The sequence below is a fragment of the Sturnira hondurensis genome, unplaced genomic scaffold (genome assembly GCF_014824575.4).
Source record: "Sturnira hondurensis isolate 20B ecotype Veracruz unplaced genomic scaffold, ASM1482457v3 Scaffold0004089, whole genome shotgun sequence".
In the NCBI taxonomy this organism is placed as follows: Eukaryota; Metazoa; Chordata; class Mammalia; order Chiroptera; family Phyllostomidae; genus Sturnira; species Sturnira hondurensis.
In genome coordinates, this window is record NW_028076720.1 from 557,037 (window position 1) to 578,220 (window position 21,184).

Below are 21,184 nucleotides of genomic sequence, written 5' to 3' on the forward strand. Positions count from 1 at the left end.
CATGCAAGGGGACCGTTTCTTCAGGTCCTGAACAAACCGTGATGTGCGGTCGGTGCTAAGAACATACCCTGAGCCACATCCTCAGGCAAAGTGTGAACTAACACCCACTCGTGGCTTCAGACAGGCTGCTGCGGCCCTCCTGAGTGCACGAGGCACTTGCAGCAGTTCAGCACGTCGGCCCTTCACCTGAGTTCATTGCACGAAACCCAATGTGCCATTTCCACTCAAAATAACCCCCACTTCTCTTGCCAAGTGGCTTAAAATTTCATACTTCCACCCCACAGCCCCGTCACTTAGCCCTTTAGCCGTGTCTATAAAATTCCTTTCACTACCTTTCCAGTCCTGAGACTTGCCAACACCAACTACACCTGCGGTGAGCACAAGCAAAGAACTGCAAGGGGCATGTCAGCAGAAGTTCCTCTCTGGCCCCACTCCTCAAAGACCCATCTGCCGCCAATGACTCTGCAATGCTGAAGCCAGGAAAACAGCCCCGTCAGAGGACAAACGCAAATGAGCCACCCTCAGTCTTCTCCAGGCCTGGCTCAGTGGCAGAGACCAAACACCCTCAAATCCTACTTCATTTGGGTGGTTACCCACCAAGCAGCATTTCCTGATGCCCTTAAACTCTGAAAGCCTCTCCACACTGACAGGAGGGCTGATTCAGCTCTAAACAAAGTCTAACCTGTTCAACGATACCTAGGGGCCAGGTACCACAGAGTACAGAGACAATCAAAATGAATCACAGGTCAAGCATTTAGGAAACACTTCCGGGAAGGAGTACTACTGCAGCTTGCTGGCCCCTAAGGGAACATGGCAGAGAAAAATGACCCAGGACAGGTGAAGTGAGTAAGACTCAGACCCAGCCCTGATGCAGGAAAAGAGAATTTGCACTTGCAGTATCTACAAAGAGAACCTCATGGTAGCAATGGGCCCAGAGTCAGAACTTGAGACAAGAGGGCAAGGGTTTGGGGGCTTGGGAGATGGGAATGGATCCCAGGCTCAGTCCTGAGACAGGGAATGTGAAGACTTAGGGGAGGGGGGACCATTTGAAACATGGTCCAGCTTCCCATCCTCCCCTAACAACCTATCTGTTGACTTATTAAAAAATACTCAAGGAAATGTCCTGTAACTCCACCTCCCCTGCACCACTTCCCCAGCTGACCTCCCCACCAGAACCTGCATTTAACAGCAAGCCACAGGCATTGTCCCAGTGAACTCCAAACCCATCAGGTTCCTGAAAGGTTCCAGGTCTTCCCGCAACTCCTCCCCTTTCCATCTCCCCACCCAACCCCTGTCCAAGCACCACCTTCTGCCTGCCCAGGTGCTCCATCAACACTAGTGAAATGCCCAGTAGGGAATCTTCACCAGGCCAACACTTGGCTTCAGCCCTAGGATTATCTGCCAGGTGTGCTTTCATGAATCCTAACGAGGAGGCCAGGGCTTGAGATTTTTACATGCGAATCAACATCCTGTTTGTCTTCTGGTTTGTAATTAGGAGCAGAGCCAGTGTCCCACTCCAAACACCCTTTCCCCTCCTCCCTACAATCCTCAGATTGGTCACTTGGGGTTTAGTTATCTAAGGGGCAGTCTCTGGGGCATTCTTTCATCAGATCCTGGGGCGAGGGCAAGTGGGGGGACCTGAAAAGACCGAGTATCATACATGCCCTCAGTTGAAGTAAAAAACCCTACGACTATGACTATTAGCATTACTCTTTCTGGCACATTTGCATTATCTGTGACTAAAACTAACTCTTAATCTACTATCAACTATTTTATTAGACAGAAACTGGAACTTCTACCTTACCTTCATGTTCTAAATTTGTTTTACATTTTAGAAAAAAAATATGGTTAAGTGGATAATTGAGAAAGTAAGAATGTAGATACATTCTGATAAATTAATTACCCTCCCCCAGAAGATTCCTGGTACAGTAAAGCATTAATTTTTTAAGTTGTTTTGAAACAGTACAATGAAGGGATGAATTGACTTAAGTGTAAACTAGTTAATTGGCTCCGAATCAATTGTTTAAGTGTTGAATAGCCAGTGATTGCCCTACAACCCAATGGCCAAGAGCAGTTTAAAATCTAACTCAGTATGTTGTCCCAACCAGTGTGCCTGTTTGTTGGGCATCATCCTGCAAAGGAAAAGTTCACTTGTTCAATTCCTGGTCAAGGCACGTGCCTAGTTTGTGGGTTCAGTCCTTGGTTGGGGCACGATATGCTGCAAGGGGTAGCCAATCAATGTTTCTCTACCATTCTCCCTCCATTCCGCTGTCTGTAATATAAATAAATACTTAAAGTCTGAATACGAAAACTAATACTGGAGTAGACATGTTAGTTGACGAGCAGTAAAACCCACTGTTTTAAAAGAAAAAATTGAAACATCCATGCTGTGAAAGGGAAATGATAGCTCGTAAAAGTCTATCCATCTGGGAGTTGACGCCTGCAAGCACGGGGCAGGTAATGTGCATTGCGCTAGGGGTCCGGGGGGGGGGGGGCGGGGGGCGGGGCACCTGTCCTGTTNGGGGGGGGGGGGGGGGGGGGGGCGGTGCACCTGTCCTGTTGACCCTCCCTAGCCCAAATCCAGGTTGGTGTGGGCCTGGCACAAATATACAGGAATGATTTCAGGACCTGGGACAGTGCCTGCCAATTTCTGAGGAAGCAGATGCCCACCAGGTTGAGCCAGACACAGTGGGTCCTGGATGCAGCTCGGCAAGGTTCTTTGTCATGATTTCAGCAAGACCTGCCACAGGTCCGTTGCACTGGAAGCTGTGGCCTTTACTAAGGTCCTCTGAGGTGTCCCACAATCGTAAAGTGCCAGCCTTGGGCAGAAGTCTGTAACTGACAGGCTGTGCTGTCCCCACCCCCACACCCCCCAGCCACATGCAGCATGGTCTTCGGCTTTGGGTTCAAGAGGATTTTGCTGGCCTTAGCCCAGTGTGTGCAGCGCACTGACATGGCGGTGGGCCCGAATCCAGGTCAAGCCCACCGCAGACCCCCAGCAAAAGAACTATGCCAGCCAGCGCCCGCACGCTGCATGCTTTTTTATTACAAGACTACCGCGCATACATGAAAAATTCATCATCTGGCAACTATAGCTAAAGCACAAATATTTGAAAAAAGAAACAGATTCATTAAATTATGATATGATTAAATCATTGACCACATAGAAAATTTATATAATAAAGCCAGAAAAAAAGTTGTAAAATATAGATTACAGTAATTATTCACATTCAAGGCTGTACATCAATACATATAACAACGTGGCCCCGAACATGAATTCAATCCAAACAATTCATATATTAGACTTTAAATAACACAGACTGAATTAGAGGCCAACAGTAGCCAGCAAATAACCTTATATAAGAATAAAAATACAAAAGTGTATATCCTATATCATTGCATTATTTGTTTTCATAAGTTTTTTTTTAAACTTTTGCTTTGCCTGTACATCACAGTTACAGCTACAGACCAGGTAGAGAATATTACACGTGTTCTAACTGCCACCAACCTGAAAGACAGCTAGCTACCATCCTATCAACTCATCCAATTTTGTGATCAGGAACAGGTACGGCAGCTCTAAATACTGCAAAATTTGGTTTTGTCAACATCCAATCAAACTTAGGATGGTAATAGAGGCTTTTCACCTGTAAAATGACTCCTATTTATAGCCATTCAGCCAGATGGGTTAGAGGAGGGTGGATTACACAACTGAAAAAGCTTTGCCTGCACATCAAATTTGGTGTTTCCTCAAACGAAAGAAATGCGTAATGGGAAAAATTCAGGCATACACATAGGCTTGTTCAGCGGCACACCACAGCCATCAAGAGCCCGAGAGAAACTCCCTCTTTGCTGGACCCCTTCTGCCCCAGACCAGTTATCCACATGCAGCCTGATCGACAACCCTGCCTGTGCCCCCAGAGGCTCTCGGAGTGACCCCTGGCCCTGGCTGAAAGCACTCTGCAGGCAGGCTGCCCAAGAGGCCAGGGCCACACCCATTTGGGTCACCATCGGTTCAGATTAGGTTTGGATAGGAAAAGAAACAATATGGAAACACGCATATGGCAGCATCTCCAAGAACAGTACCATCACCAAACTCTCCCAGCGGTTGCACCCTCTGATGTCTGGGCAAAGAGCACCTTCAGTCCATGGACTGACCAGCCAAGGGAGGGGTTATCAGAGGAGGGCAGGAGACCCTGACTCTACAATTCAGCCACAATCTCTGGCAGAGGCAAGTGGCACTGAGCCACAGTACCTAGAAAAACCTCTTGTGCGTGTTTGCCTTTGGAATTGATGGGCCCCAAACTGAAGTGGAGAAAGTAAGAATGAAACCAAATTTAGGTGGTCTGAACTTGACAAGCAGATAACCTGCAACACTGGGTGAGGAGTGGAGAGAAGTCTTTGAATCCGCATCAGCCAGGACAATCACATTCTCCCATGAAAATGCCTGGCCAGGCGCTGCAGAACCAAGTCCCTCTAACCAAACCGCAGGGTTCAAAGGGCACCAGGGTCTGGGGCAGGGCACACACAGTAAAACCCAACTGTCCATGCGGTTTCTTTTTCAAGTAGAGCCTTTGTTCCTTCACTGATTCCAAATGGTTCAGCATTCTTTGAGTCTAGAAACTTAACAAAAAACCCTCTTCCAAGCATGTGGCAAGAACAGTCCAACACTTTCTATCTGCTGATTGTGCAGATGCAAATTCAGTACCATTGTGGACACAAAGTACAAGATTCTGAAAATATCACCAAGCACTTGAAAGCCGTAGCAGCAGGGGTGGGAAGTAACTAACATGCAAGTACACCAGATTCTTTCAATGAAAATAAGGGAACTGGCTTTTGGAAAAAAATCTGTCACAAATAGACTGCAGTGATGACATCATTTTTAGCATTAAAAAAAAGAAAAAAGAAAAAGAGCAGTCTTATTCAAACATTGTTTAAGAGTTTGAACAGAGTTTACCGAGAATTCATTCTTCAAAATCTGAAGGATCACAGCAGAGCTCTGGGCGTCCGAGCACCAGACCCAGACAGATGGACCAACACGATGCACTCACTGAAAACACCACTTCTGGGATGAGGGGGGGACTGGAGTGAAAAAAATCAAAGATTTAGGAGGATATTCATCACAGCATTATTTAAATAGTGAAAAGCCAGAAACCATCTAAATGTTTTATAATGGAAATAAATTATGGTAAAATTTCTAATCATTAAAACTCTACAATCAATAAAAATATTTCTGAATCGTTGTTCATGACATGGAGAAATGCTTAAGATAAAATTATCAAAGCTGGATGCAAAAGAGTGTATGTTGTACATTCCCAGTTTAGATAAAAAAGCAAAAGTATTGGGGAGTGGTGGGGAGAGCTTGCTATATACCAAAATGTTCACAGTGGTCTTTTCTGGGTGGTAAGCATAGGGTTGACTATTTTTTTTTAGAAGACAAATGTTTCAAAAGTACTGAGTCAATAGAGCCCCCAGGGGTGTGCGGGGGCAGTGTATGACTGTGCCACGGGGGCATCTCCCACAATCCCTTCAGGTCTGGGCCACAAATACCACAGTGTGTCCCATGGGCCTGGAGTAGGTGCGGTCCCTGCCAGTGTTGGCATGACCACGGGACCTGTGTTTCCCAAAGCGAGCCTGGCACAACCTGCTGGAGAGTCGGGTTCAGAATTGCAGGCAGCTGGTGGTACCAGTCTCCAGTGGGGCTCTGTATTCCACAGGGGCGGCCTGCTGCCTACGGCCCTGCCGGGCCTACAGAAAGAGGAAAGGAAACCTACACAACCCAGGTTCCTCGAGTTCCCAGAGACAGGCAAGGCACAGCGGGGACCACAGAACCTCCTGGCTGTCCTCCCTCCCCTCCATGCCGAGAGGCAATATGGTGTGGGACTGTCTCCAGTTGGAGGATACTTGGTTTGGCACTAACACTTGTCCTTGCCCTCTCTCAGTGAGACACACAGCTCCTGGGTCTATTAAACAGGGCATTTTCTTTCTCACTCTGGATAAATCCGTGTATGTATTTCCGTGTGTCTCTGTGATGTTCGTAGACCGACACCCTCATCCACAGCTCAGAATGTTAAGGCACCTGCATGCCGAGATGATGGTTATAAGGATGAGTTGGATAAAGCTGGAGTTGACAGAAGTGCAGGGTTAAGAAAAGAATATGTATGGGCCAAAAACAAACAAACAAACAAACAAAAACCCAGACTCTGAGCGAGCAGAGAAAGTTGACTTACAGAGAAGGGTTCAACTGTCACTGGCTCAGCTTTGAGCTCAACCCTGAGGCCCTTACTCTCTGGTTTCAGAGGTTCAGATGGAGCTTGTTGGTTAAGCCCAGGAGGTAGTGGCGCTATCCAGAGGGCAGAACGCTAGGGGAGGACTTGTCTCCTTAGCAGCCCAGCTGAGTGCGCCTGATAAAGACAAATACCATCTACGCTTGTTTCCTGTAACGAGACACTGGGAGAAACGCTGCGCAAGAGTGCGTCTAACTGCACACGCAGGTGGGTATTTTGCGAAGAGTAAAGTGTAAATATAGGAGTAAGCCTGAAGTGAAATTCTCAAGAGGGACAAGTCAGGCTCACTTTTTGAAAAGCAGGTGAACACAGGCAAGCCTATCAAAAGCGAGGAGGAGGAGGGACAGGAGGGAGCTGGATCCATGGGCAGGCGGGTTCTGACACCTCGGACCTCCCCTCCGCTGCTCCACACACTCAGAGGAGCTGTCTCAGCCCTCACAGAGCGGAGGGCAGGCCCGAGCAGTAACAAGCGCAAACCTGGCTACCACGTCTGGCCCCACCTGAACCGCTCTCCCTGCCCAAACAGTACCCTTCACATCCACACTTTTTCCTAGTTTAAGAACAGCCACTCTGATCACTCAAACAGTGTGAAAAAGGCATCTTTCCTCTCCATTTGGACCATGGGTGACAGATCAGTGGGCTTGAGACACGACATGGGGCAAGGAAGTGGTGAGGCGGTCTTTCCTGTGTGAGCCTTTTGCTGGTACCTTGGTGAAAATCCAAAGGAAAAGGGTGTTCATGCCCTGGGTACAGGGCCAGCTCCTCTCCCACCTGGCACCAAGGACTACCCTCCAGTGACACCTGGCCAGGGTGAGGAATGGCCAAGACCTTCCCTGTCCGGGGAGCAGCAGCAAAGAATACTGAAGGACTAACAGGACCTGGACCACATGTGCTTTACAGTAGGGTGGGCACTGCCTCTAAGCAGCTGAAAGAGGGAACCTGAAACAAAAGGAGAGCAGGCCAGGTGCTTGGGTTCCCATGTGGTGGTCTTGCCCCTCAGGCAGGGTGCAGGAACCGCGCGGTGGGGACCAGATGACCTGGCCCCACGAGAAGGTGTTTAGATTCTTACAGCTGGGATGTAAAAACGTTAGACTGTGAGAATATTCAATCACAACATGAAAAGGATGGGTGCGCTGGCCAGGATCCTGCACAGAGTGCCATCCAATTTGGGAGGCCAGGAGTCTCTTAGCTCCTATTTAACTGATCTGGGGAGGCCTACATGTTCACCTTTGGAAACAACTCTCCAGAGCGGCTCATCTGGACTCACTCCTCCACATGGAGGCTACCGGGCCCTGTTGCCCCAGCCTCACACGGGACAGGCAGTGCCATCTCCCGGTGCAGCTGGTGCCAGTCAGGCCCACTGCTAACTACATCCCCTTCAGGCGTGTGCTCGGTTCCAGCTGCGGAGGGCAACACTGCTCAGAGGGATGACAGGCTGGAGGAACCTTGCTGACAGTGGCTGGTATCTCACCTGACAACTGGTTCCACATCCCACCACCGGGAGCCTGCCTGGCAGGCACAACATGTGGAGCACTCGCGGACAGCAAAACCACAGAAATCCTGCAGCAAGAACTACTCCAGGAGGAAAGCAAGGGGCCCGCAGCACAGGGGAGAGCCCCAAATGAGGGACGTGAGGAAAAGTGCACGTGGACAAAAGCCAAGAACCCTCCCACCCCATGGATGTCAGAGGCCACCCCCAGCAGAGGCACGCTCAACTCCCTGGTGATGAGTTCTGTGATAATTTAGGGACCCCGGACACACGCCCTCCTCCCTAGGCCACAGCAGAACCAGCAGGTGACTGGGACGCGCTGTGGAGAGCTGGTGACACTGGTCCACTGGCCCAGGTAGGAATCAGGTGGACGCGCTGATGGCAAGGACAGCTCGGGGCATCCTCCACAGAGCACAGAGAGCAAGCAAAGCGACCCTGAATTCCTGTTCATTATTGGTTTTGTTCTTTGTGTGGTTGGGTATTTTTTTCTTCTTTTCTTTTAAATAAAAAAGCCGCAAGGTTCTGCTGTCTGCATTCCCCTTGGGATGGCTGGCAGGTGGCCTGGAAGCGTCCCGGACGGCGGTGAGCTGCGCGGGGGCGCATGTCCTGGCAGCGAGGGCAGCGGCTGCGGGCTGTCACTGCACGGCAGCATCTGGGTGGCTCTGGTATCTGTGCCTCCACACCTCCTGGATCTTTTTGCACCATTTATGAGCGTTCCCGCTCGGGTCCATCAGGTAATACGTCCTGTTTGGCTGCAGAGAAAGAACCCGTTTAATGTTCCCAAGGGAGTCTCCCCAAGGCCGGGGTATAAAGAAACTGCTGTCCCAGCAGCCATTGCAGGTCCCTCTGGAAGCACACGAACATGTGGATGTCCTCCTTCCACATGTGTGCAGAGGTTAAACATGGGGGTGATGACCTACAGACCACTTAGGTCACCCCCAAAGTGCAAAACAAGTACAGCGGGTCTCCCAGCCCAACTCACACCTGTGACATGGACATGGGGCCTCTGACACAGGGAAAGGGGGAACCGATTGCCTTGACGCCAACCGCCTCCTCGGGCTACGGCATTTGGGCGCTTCAGACAGGAAGTATAAAGGCCTCCAACCGCTCTGCAAAGAACCCAGAGGGACCAACTCACTGTGTGAACAAAGAAGGTTTTAAAATTCTTGGCCTCTGGTCGGAGTTCCTGTGACCACGGAATTTCGCCCTTCAGAACCTTGCTGACGGGGTCCACGTAGTACAGGTGCGGCCCCTCTGTGAGCAGCAACTGTCGCCGTCGTGCAAACAAGCCCTGGTCGGAAAATAGAAAAAGAGGACCCTGCTCGTCAAGGCCCAGGGGCCACTGCCGCCACCTGCCTGCTCACCTGGGACAAAGGGAGTGTGCGCACCTCCTCCCGTGTGGACCGGCCTTGGATCGGAGAGAGTGGGAGCACTGACTGCTTGGTCTTGGTGAGCTGGGTCCCACCCCCCGCAGGCTCACCACCAGTGGTCAGCCCCCACTGCTCCCTGTGTCTTCTGCTCCACACTAAGGCCAGAGCTCTGCCTGCTGGCCGCTCACACCTCACCCACCTTCAAGGGGGTTCTCATCTGCTGAGGATGCCCAGGGTGGGTCAGGAATGGGGGCCAGGAGCCTGAGCTTAGAAGGGCACATATCAGCAGCTGGAGAACATTTATGGATTCTGATATGTTCTGATAAAATTAATCTAAAACCCATAAAACATACTAAATAACAAGTTTCAAAAACAATTCTTATAAAGTGATAGGTGACTTGTGGGGATGTCAAGTGGAGCCTCAACAGGACAGAGAGTGTGACACAAGTGACCCCGGCCTCGTGGGGACACTGGAAGCCTGGCTCCAAGAAGGAGCGAGAGGCTCTATCTCTCTCACTGCAGCCTCGCGTTTGATCAGCTGAAACCCCCCTTAGCCGTCAAATCTAGAGATGATCTCTATAGGGAACCGAAACGAAGGATGCTGCATGCACTGAATTACAGCAGGAGCCGAGAGGAAGACATATCTTGAGTCAGAACCAGGAGGGAGATGGGCCGACACACGGCAGGAGGAATGGGGGTCTGACTTACCTTCCGCTTATCTACTGGGCCCATTTTTAGTATTAAATTATTTTCTACAAACTGATGCCTACAAAAGAAAAGAACAAGAATGAGACACTCACACAAGTCAAAGTCAGAAATTCTCCGAACTCCTCCCTCCAAAACAAATTCCCCAGTGGCATTTGTGAACTTTGCTTTAACCAGGCCTCCCGCTTCACAGCTCCAAACTCACTCAGGTAACAGGAGGAAAGGCCAACTGTAACTGAGCACGAGAGCACCACCGCTTTATGGAACTTTCAATCTGTACTTGGACCAGATGCCAGAAACACTACCTGCTGTCCCTTCTCATTCAGCAGCCTTCATACAACGAAGGGAAGGTAGAGGGGGACAGGGCTGCAGGGCTGAGCCTGCCACGTAAGTCCTCATTATTTTAAACAAAGTGGGACTGAGACACAAAACCCCTTTAAAAGGGCAGAGCTCACTGGGAGTCAACTTGAGGATGAAGCTGGCTGTTCATATGTCACCCACAAACTGGGACCCCCAAGTCATTGCTCAGAATGGAAGAAAAAGCTTTAAATACAGCTTTTGATTTAATACAATTAGCAAAATATACGTCACTTTAAGAGGTTTTTAAAAAAATACATAAATTTTATTATGTATTAGAGAGGGGAGAAAGGAGGGAGAAACAGGGACAGAAACATTAACGCATGGTTGCCTCTTGTACACCCTGCACTGGGAACGCGGCCCGCAACTCAGGCACGTGATCTAACTGGGAACCGAACTGGTATCCCCTTGGTTTGCAGGCTACCTCTTTTGGTTAAAGCTAACAGTTACTGGCTTATGTTCTGATTTGACTGAAATTCCTGACCCAAGATTCTGTAGGAACACAAAATATTTCATATTTGAAAAACATGTAAGACAGCTGTCATTTCAAATGGTGACAATTTTACCACATAAGTATCTAACTAAGCGCACCCACATGCTTCCCTGTTTCCTTCTGGGACCTGGTGCGTGCGCGGGGAGACTAGTGGAGCTGGTGGGACCATGCTCCCCCACTGAGTGTGCCTGGCCCAGCCAGACCCAAGCAGACGAAGGCCCACACCCCGGAGCCCCCTGGGCTTGCCTGCTGAGACCCCATCACTGAGAAAGCAGCCTCAAGCAAACTGATGTAGCATCGTATGGATTTTGAAAGCAACTAAAAACACTAATAGTAAAAGTGACTGTGACCACCTATTCAAGGAAAAGTACAGTACATCTCACTCAGAGGTACTTAAAAAATAAAAACAAATCTTGAAACAGAAAAATAATCAAGGAGAGCCCTGGCCAGTGTGGCTCTATTGGTTGGATCATCATCCCATAACCAAAAGGTTCAGGTTCGATATCCAGTCAGGGCACATGCCTAGGTTGCAGGTTCGATCCCTGGTCTGGGTGTGTACAGGTGGAAACTAATCAATGTCTCTCTCTCCCCCTTCCTCTGGCTCTCAAAGCAGTGAAAAGGTGCCCTTGGGTAAGATTGGAAACAAAACCCAAAACAACCAAAAACAAAACACAAGATTTTTTGAAAAGGAGATTCAATGAGACTCGACCGCAGCACAGCGTTACTGCACTCTGCTGTGTACAACACACCTCCGTGGTTTTTGTGCGCATTATACACGGGATTGTTATACTCATGGCGTGTTATCATTATACCCAAGTATAATGTGCGTCCTTATTTTCCTCTCAAAAATCTGGGCAAAAAAGTATGAGTGATACATGGCAAAATGCAGTACATAGAAAAAACAATGGAGCCTAACTGCTTCTTTCAACCAACAGGTCCTCTTAGGTAAGAACTCAAATTGCAATAAAGAATCACAAATTAATAATATGGGGAAAACTTAAATTATACTGGGCAGGGAGGAGGAGGTCAGTGTAATCCCAGGCCAGCTGAGAAACTCGGCCAGGTTGCTGGGGAACTGGGCCAGTAGCACCATATCACCAGGGAAGCCTCACGGACAGGCAAGAAAAGAAGGGATCTCCTGGCATTTTTGCAGCCTCAGATGGATTAACAGGAGACACAGTTTTAAAATATTAAATCAAACAAGACAAACTGGAAGAAAAAGAGGAGGAAATATTGGTAAAGCTTAATTGGGAAAGGTTACTTTCTAAGCTAGAAATAAAACAAGTCACTTAACACAGAGTAAATGGGCACGACCACATGAGAACAAAAGGAATCTCTAACTGCAAAAATAATCAAAAGTAACAAGAAAACACACTGGAGAAGATTTTCAGCAAATACAACCACCATCTACAAAGTGATTGACATAAAAGGCTTAAAACCTCAACAGCCAAAGATACAAACCGGACATTCCCAAAAGAGGAATTAAGTGGCCCCCAAAATTCTCAATAAAGAAATGAAACTGAGCCCCACTTCCACGTGCTCTGCTGAGGCGCACTGGTGTGTGGGTGGGGTAATCTCACTCTGACCGGCACCAACAGACTTGAAATTAGGAGGGCTTGCTGAAAAAGCAATTTGGAAATAATGTACTGACAAGTAGTCCTATTCCCAGAAATCTACCCTAAGGAAGAAGAGACAAGCAAAGACCAGGAGCACCTGCATCTACTGTGGTTCAGCAACAGAACATTCTGGCACCACATGGAAACAGGAAAGCCCTTTCCTTGTCCCTGCAGAGTAAGGACCCCAAATGACAAGTACCAGTCCCTCTGAGGCAGATGGACGTACATTCTCTCTCCCTCTCACAAATGCCCACCAGCACAGAGTCCCCTCTCCCTGCTTCTCTGATGACAGGACACAGGAGAGCCACTGGTGTCCCAGTCGGTGAGAGATGACCCAGTCGGTGAGAGATGACCCGGGCCCCTAATCATCGGCTATGGCGGAGTGAGCTGAGGACTCGAGGGAGTGGACAGAGAGGGTCAGACGCTCCCTTACTACAAAACCACAGTCCATTCATTCAGTTAACTATCCAGCTGGCTTAAACAGGCTACTAGGTATTTATCTACTTTGACAGGTGGCAGGTACATTCTACAGATTCAGAGCTGAAAGCAGACCTAAGTCAGAGACATGCTTAACTCTTGGCATGTAGTTAGCATGTATAAGAGGCTTTACCATTCTCCTGGGCGCATACATAGCCTCCTGCCTCCCCCACAGGCCACATTTATCATCACTTCATTACAGATGTCAACACAGGGGCTGAGGGTCTCATTCCTGGCCCGCAGTCATTTCACAAGGGGTGACAGTATAAACCCCCCGTGAAGGGTTTCCTGATCCCAGCCAGGGCCTTCTCCTTATCACCCGCCCGGCCCCCCTAGACTCTAAGAAGACCAGCCTCAAGGATGCGAGCCTGAAGCCGGCAACAAGCGGGTCCGTTTCAGAACACGGCCGCCTCCTGGAGGGCGCTCCACACTGGGCTCCTACACAGGTGAGGGGAACCAAGTGACCAGTTTGCTCCTAAACAGCAGCTCTCAAACCTTCAGGTCTCAGAACCCCTTTATATATATAATATATTTTAAAGATTTTGTTTATTTTTAGAGAGAGGAGAAGGGAAGGAGAAAGGGATAGAAACATCAATGTGTGGTTGCCTCTCACGTGTCCCACACTGGGGACCTGGCTCGCAACCCAGGCACATGCCCTGACTGGGAACCGAACCAGCAACCCTCTGATCCACAGGCCTGTGCTCAATCCACTGAGCCATGCCAGCCCCTCTTTATAATTTTAAACCTTATGGAAGATGCCAAAGAGCTTTCCTTAAATTGAGTTATATCCACTGATACTATGAGAAACTAAAATAGGTATTTTTAAGTATTTTTTAATTCATTAAAAAATAATAAACCTGTCACTCAATAAATTTAATAAAAAGGAAAAAGAGCCTTGGCTGGGTGGCTCAGCTGGCTGGAGCATCATCCCATACACCAAAAGCTATGGGTTTGATTCCTGTCAGGGACCATAGAGTAGGCAACTGACTGATGTTTCTCCCCACCCTCCTCTCTCCCCCTATAATGTCAGTAAACAGTATTTTCAGGTGAAGATTTAAAAACAGACAAAAAAATTAACAAAAACAATAAACCCATTACATATGACTATAAGTAACATTTTCATTCAAAACTTTTTTCTCCAAAACAAAATTACTAAGAAGCATGGCACTGCTGCATATTTGCAAATCTCTCTGATACGTGACTCCACAGACCCCCTGCCTCTGCCGTCACTCTGCCGAGCTGTGCGAATCTGGGCCAAAGTGCACGAGAGGATCAGCCTCACTCAGTTAAGTCACTGGAAAAGAGAGGAGTATTTTAACGGCCCTTTCAGATATTTGTGGGAATTCTTTGATACGACACCCAAGCTTGACAAGCATAGCTTCTTCAAAGTTAGCTGCTATGTGGAATCTGAACGCCCGACAATGAATTTTTCATACTCGGTGACACTGGAATCCATCAGGTGACCTTGCACTTTGACCAGGTCTTCCACCCTGCAACTGTACAGTGCCATACACTGGTTATCTGGAAAACTGTAGTTCACTGAATTATGGAGATCTTCCAAGTGTTGACAAATTCCATGCTATCATATCAACAAATCCATTAACATCACTACCTATTCTCCTCAAAAAAAGCCTGTAAGTATTGGGAAGATAGCAAGCTTACAGTGACAGATAGTTTCCCCAAATTCTAATTTTTACTCAAAGATTCTGATTTATCATTGGTAACAAATACTGGCTCATTTTCCAGAAAAATGTCAGCCAGATAGCCAAGTCTGAACAACCGGTTCGTCAGTCAGACTTCCAGTGAAAGTAGACTTCTGGGAAAACAGCCCCAACCATCAGGCAAATGCTTCACTTGAGATAACCGCCACACTTAGGCTGGCGGAAGCGCCTATGCTTCCTTTGCATTTCATTATACAGAATATTAATAATAAAATCAATACTTTTAAATTACTCATTAAGTGAGTCTGGCTTTTCTTTTCTCCCTGTGAGCATGTGGCCGTGAAGAACCTGTGTCTCCTAGCACCGCTTGGCGCCGTGGCCTGGACCCAGGACCTGGTGCCACAGTCTTACCACCGCGCTTCTGTGCGTCAGCGCCATCAGCACAGCTGTTCCAGAACTAACCACGAGGCGCTCACCGCTGGCCATTTTGGCACCATTTGTGCTTACTGCCTACCATGCACTTAGGTAAAAGAGCTTTTTTTTCTATAGTGCAAGATAAATTTTTATTTGTTCACAAACACAAGCACCTTGACATTTTGGCACATTCTAAGGAGAGCAAACCCTTTTGATTCACTGTACCATTTTCTCTTCCGGTACATGTTTATGGCATCTGATGTGCATTGTTTGACATGCTTTTAAGATCAAAGTGGAAGGTTTAAACCTTCTGACAAGAGATGACTTTTTAAAATATAAAAAAGCAGTCTGTGAAAACAATCTGCTTTTCAATGAGGGGACCCTTTATTTATATGCCTGATCCAGGATTAGGTTATAAAACTAGATTTACGTCAACCAGATCTGTTCTTATGTAATGTATTTTTGGTCCATAAAAATCTTGTGGAAAGTCATCACTGATTCTTCCTCGTGCAAGATGCCCGGCTGCCCCTTTGATAAGCCTGAGTACCTGCTGTGCAGAGCAGCGTCATACCCTCCTGTCCAAACCCTGTACCAGGGCAGGGAAGGGAGGAGGGTTTGGCCTGGCATGGGGTATCTCAAGCCCTCACAGACCTACTCTATAACACTTGTTCCAGTGGTTCAACTAGCCTACTGAGCCTAGAGGATGAACAACTTTTTGTGGCAATGGGAAGGGAAAGAAAGCAGGGAGAAAGGTCTTCTGCCTTCATTAACTCATTTCAAGGCCAAAAGCAGTTATGGGCACAGGTGAATTGACTGTCCCAGGCAGATTTCCTGTGTAGCTCCAGTTACTCTTTCCTCAAGCGAGTGCATTCAGACCTCGGGACAGCATGAAAAAAGACAAGAATACCACCATCCCTGGGCACATGAGGGGAACAAGCCACCTGGGGATAAGAGTCACAGCAATAGCCTAGAGGCCAGGCCCTGACTTCAACTGGTTCTTTCACTGCTAGGGAAAAAAAGTGCAATCAATTCCTTTGCAATGGTCTGGGCAGGGGAGGGGAGACAGCTTCTTTTACGGAAAGGTGGGGCTGGTATCAGGCAAATACAAGCAAAGCAGCTAGTCTAGCCCTGTCTGGAGATTCACCCACTATCAAGGCAAGAGTACAACTCAAAGGCAGAGATACCAACTCACTCTTCCTGTCTGCAGCCACCTCTTTTACCCAGTGCATTAGTGAATCACGGACCTCGGCAGTCCCAGGGTTTTCCTCACCAACTTCCACCCGGGGGCCACAGGGCAGTGTTGAGGGCCCAAAGCTTTTTAGTCTTCCAGCTACTGCGTGCATTTCTCCAACCTCAACAACATCGCTTCTCTGTGAGATGCTTCAGTGACACTTTACTATTTGGCTTTGAAAGAGCTCATCATGTGTACATTTAAAATATTCAATTCCTTTATCTTTAAAAACTAAACGATTGTTCTTAAAATACTGCAACTTAACTGGCATCATAATAGCATGCAAAAACGTTCAGTTCACAGACACAAAATGGCAAAGTATTTATACCTATAAAGCCAAGGGAAAGACAGCTTTTGGCCTATGTTTGTTTTATATGTACAGTCCCTCAGTCATTCTGGGGCAGATTCCTCCCTTCTGCAAGACAGAGAGAGAACCTGGGCATGTCAGTGTCTCCTTCTTAGCACCTGTAGACTTGGGTGAGGCTGCTACGGGGCTGAGAAAGCAAGTCTTCTCCTTTTTCAAGTCAATGACCCATACTTAAATATAAAAAATATTATAAATGTTCTTTTAAAATAGCTAATTAAAATCTAAAGTAGCGGGTGCAAATAACATTCAGAAAAGTTTTGAGGAAATTTTTAATATTGTAAAACAAGTCAACAAAGTATACTTCTTGTTGTATTTCCACGTTAGTCACAAGGAAAACGTTAGTATTTCAAAGAAATGATTTACTGAATGATATAAAGTTACAGTAATCAGAGCAGGTATAACTGAAGACAGCTACTATGAGCCTAGTAGCAATACCAAGAACTTAATACTCTCTAAAAATGCACTGTCAAAATTTATGACAGACTTAAGCAAGACAGGAATTGGGAGGGCCTGTGGGAGGAGCCCTCTCACACCCTTTGCTGGTTGCCCAAGACCCTACAGGGAGGAAGTCCTGGGCTCCAGCAGAGCTCCGGGGTTAGAGGGGCCCCTCCCCTCCTTGTCCTGTCCCCTCTGTACAGAACTGCCCCGTTCCAGCCAGTGGCTCCCCAGGTCTGCACGTGTCAGACTGCAGTCCTTCTCTTGACCCCTTCCCTTCTCTTGACAGAGTGCCTAGCTGACTTTCTGCTTAGGGTAGACAGCAAATTACTTATACCATGAACCTACTTCTTTACAAGATTTTTAAAAAAACCAAAAAACAAGAAAACACATTCCTTAGCCATCAACGCAAAAATGTCATCCCTACAGTGTGTAGCCTCTGAAAAACCCCTCTACTTACATTCATAGAGAGTACAAGGGAAAAAAAGCAAATTATCATTTTAATAGTATTACAGAGTTATTCTTACGGTCTGTGGGCCACACACTGAGAACCACTATTCTAAAGAACCAAGTGCTTGACAGATTCCCCACTGACCAAATGAGTGATGCCTCAAGCTCTCTGCAGTTCGTCAGCCTCCAACAGGGCCTGAACCACAAGGAAAGGGAGACAGCCCAGAACCAAGAGAGGAGGCAAGAGGCTGCACATTGTGACCTGCCATCAGTTGCTCCTGCAACTCAGTCCAGAGTGCAGGCTGAAGGGGCTGTGCCATGAGGGGCCTCTTGAAAACGCCTAGGGCAAAGGGAAGTGGGTTTCTGAGGAGTCCCCCACATGCCTGCACCAGCACTTCTCCAGTGCTCCGATCCCGGCCACACCCTTGGGAAGGGCTAAACAGTTGTCCTAGGAAGCCCCTGCCAACCCACACACAGACCTACCTGGAGCATGTGGCCCACCAGCGCTTAAACTGTTTCGGTCACAGCCCCTCCCCTCTTTCTCAGTACATATTAATACTCCTAGTAATACCACTTTAGGAAATATAGATTCCTGAGAAGTGTAGAGTAGTTCAGTTGGCAACCATCAATACTCATATTTTCTAGACACAATAATTTCTAGAAATTACTGGCGCACATTACTGGCGCACATCCTAGCTTCACCCATAAGCTGCTTTTCCCCCCCGCATCTATTTTCTTTCCATGTGACTGCTCCGAAGTCACACGCATCCTCTCATGCTGAGCCAATCCCTCAAACCCTGCCCTGCCACTCCTTCCATTTCATGCAGCCTCTCACTCCATGACTTCCTGGAAGACACTCCCCACTACGACCCTTGGCCTTGGGCTCCTCTCTGCCCCTGAGGAAGGTGAAACCACAAAAATTCATGAGGATAATGTCAGGGTAGAGAAGCTCTTCTCAACATCACCAAAATGGAAAACAAAAACACAAACAGGTTTGCTCTGTAAGAATTTTCAACTTCCATACAAAAACATACACAAACAGACCAAAGATATTAACCGAAGAAAAATGTTTGCAAAATAGATGACAAAGAAATATTCTCATCAAAGGCTCTTAAAGTAAATTTTTAAAAAATACAACATAGCCCTGCCTGGTCTATCTCAGTGGATAGAGCACCAGCTTGTGAACCAAAGTCAACTGGTTTGATTCCCAGTCAGGGCACATGCCTGGGTTGCGGGCCAGGTCCCCAGCAGGGGGCACATGAGAGGCAACCACACATTGATGTTTCTCTCCCTCTCTTTCTCCCACTCTTCCTCTCTGTCTAAAAATAAATAAATAAATAAAATCTTTAAAAAATNCTGCCTGGTCTATCTCAGTGGATAGAGCACCAGCTTGTGAACCAAAGAGTCAACTGGTTTGATTCCCAGTCAGGGCACATGCCTGGGTTGCGGGCCAGGTCCCCAGCAGGGGGCACATGAGAGGCAACCACACATTGATGTTTCTCTCCCTCTCTTTCTCCCACTCTTCCTCTCTGTCTAAAAATAAATAAATAAATAAAATCTTTTAAAAATAAAATAAAATAAAAGCAACACTTACAAGAGGAAAAATAGGAAAGGCACACAAAGCAGCCTGAAAAATAAATACAAGCGGCCAATGAATCTAGGAAATGTTTGCCTTGATAAGAATATAAACACAAATTCACATGGGCCCATTTTTAGAGGTCAAAACGCTCAAGGGCAGGCATGGCCACTGGGGAAACAGGGGCTCTCAAGCGCCACAGTGCAAACCACTGCCTTCTTAAATGCACACACTGTCCCTCCACCTGCCACCCCAGGACTCCACCTTAAAAGAAATACTCAGACAAGTGGTAAAAGCTATGTGCAAAGGATAACTTAGAACAGCAAAGACTCTGGAACACCCCAAACATCTCACCATGGGGCAGTGGTTTTTTAAATCATGTTGAATTCATGTCTAAACAGATGCCAGCATGCCTGGCCTGCTGAATCCCAAGGGCCAGGGCCTGGACAGTCCCAAACACACTCACTTCTGGCCCAATGCCTCTGAATACTCACTCCCAGTTGCACCCTTTGAGGGGCCTCTCCGCAGTATTAGTGGTAGCTGTGGGAGGCCTGAGGTGGTGCAGAGCCTCACAGGCAGCAGTGATGAAGGCGAGGATGCCTGTTCTGTTTACCGCGTCTCATGTCCCCATGTATTCCACTCTGCATTTCTAAAGGAAGCACTGCTTTTGCCTATAAATTCTTACCAAGGGTTTCCACTGGCCTGCTTCTCCAATAATAGCTTCTTTTCATCTTCAGAAAACTGTAAGTCCAGTTCAAAAGAATTAGTGTCCAGGTCATGGATATACTGCTCAATGTTGCTGCCTGCTCTCTGTGGCAGACCCGTGTCTGAAGCAGACAGGGAGTGGGAGGAGGATGACGATGACACTTGCATGCAGCCAAACTGGCTCAGGAGATTGTCGTACTGCACAGAGAGGAGGCAAAAGTGAGAACAGTGCCTTAATTTTCCTAGGCTTCAAAGACGCAGACACACTCTGACCTACCCTATACCAGCAAGTGCACAGTCTGAAGGCCCAAAGCCCAGGTGGCAGATAAGCCCCAAAGCCCCAGCCCAGCTCTGCTTCTCCCAGTACGTGGGCAGCTTTGGTCTCTCCTCCACTGGATGGCTGGCCACTGATCCAAGGGCTGGATCCTGCCTGGCCTGGGTCCCCCTTGTGAGGGAAACATCAAAACATGCTTGCCCTGGAGAGTGGCTAACCCTCAACCTCCATCCCTAGGAAGGGAAGACTTCTGCGAGCCCCCATGCTGCTCCAACCAGAGGGGTCAGGGTGCCTTCTGGGAAGAGGAGGAATGAGCACCTGGTGCCCTGCAGGATGCAGAGGCTCCGTGGCAAGACCCTGGGAGCTCAGAGCCCTCCTCTTTTGACCCCTCGGTCCTACATCTCTGAGTCTGTGGCTGTCACTACGTATTCCAATTAGACTGTGTTCAATTAAAAAAAAATACTCCTTTTAATCTCAGCAAATATTAATTAAGCTTGAATATAGACAAAGTTGCCTGCTATTCTGGAGAGAGCTGCAAACCACTGGGGACACAGAAGATGGAATGACTCACAAATGTGCCAAACAGGCAAGGCCTGTGCACTCACACACTCCTGGGCTACTGGGTGGGCCAGACAGCCCTGCACAGACCTGGGCAGAAGCGGTCCCCTGGACAGCCTGCCCCTCAATGGCTGTCGAAGAGGAAAAGGAAAGACGCTACCAGGAACAGTGAAGATGAAAGTGCAGTGTGTCCTTCCAAGCCCCCTGTGCCTTCAGAGGGATCTCACCCTCCCGCAGACCCTGCGCCCGCCTTCCCCATGTGTTGCCCATGCAGCCTGCTCCCACGTGGACACACGGCTCCCTCAACCCTGCCTCACTGGCTCCCAGCTGTGAATGACCCAGGACATTCCTGTGACCCCTCCATTTAAGGCTTGGCACATTCTCCACTCCCCGTCTGAAAACACTGGCCAAGGCCACCTCTGGGTGGTGTCTCAATGAGACTTGCAAAGCCAGTGAGATGACTGTTACCATCATCCCCATTTCTGAAATGAGGAAATGAAGCTCAGAACTGGCCCAAGGTCACAACCCAACAGCTGACATCGAATTCAGAACTAGTCCGCTTTGTCTTTCTAATGCAGTGACCGCCTCACTCCCACAGCAGAACTGCTGGGTGACCACCATGACTGCTGCTTGCTAGGTGGGTCCTGCCTTAGGGTCTCCATTGTAATGTTCCCCAAGGAAAGCTCCAGATGGTTTACCTCTGTACGCCACTCTCCTCCCCA

At 48.0% G+C, this 21,184-nt stretch overlaps 1 protein-coding gene and 1 long non-coding RNA gene across 2 annotated transcripts in view; one reads left to right on the forward strand and one right to left on the reverse strand.

Moving 5' to 3' along the window:
• The first annotated feature begins 1,065 nt into the window (after positions 1–1,065).
• Positions 1,066–11,341, forward strand: LOC118985112 (uncharacterized). Its single transcript, XR_005066059.1, has 2 exons — positions 1,066–1,405; positions 11,312–11,341. It is a non-coding gene; the product is annotated as an uncharacterized LOC118985112 (long non-coding RNA).
• The window catches only part of PDPK1 (3-phosphoinositide dependent protein kinase 1), a 49,859-nt gene continuing 31,701 nt past the window's right edge, over positions 3,027–21,184 (reverse strand). Inside the window, exons 10-13 of the mRNA XM_037043449.1 lie at positions 19,611–19,828; positions 9,852–9,909; positions 8,912–9,064; positions 3,027–8,525 (exon numbers count right to left, since the gene is read on the reverse strand). Coding sequence (XP_036899344.1) covers positions 8,409–8,525; positions 8,912–9,064; positions 9,852–9,909; positions 19,611–19,828 — 546 coding nt within the window. The 3' untranslated portion in view covers positions 3,027–8,408. The remainder of the gene's footprint in view (positions 8,526–8,911; positions 9,065–9,851; positions 9,910–19,610; positions 19,829–21,184) is intronic.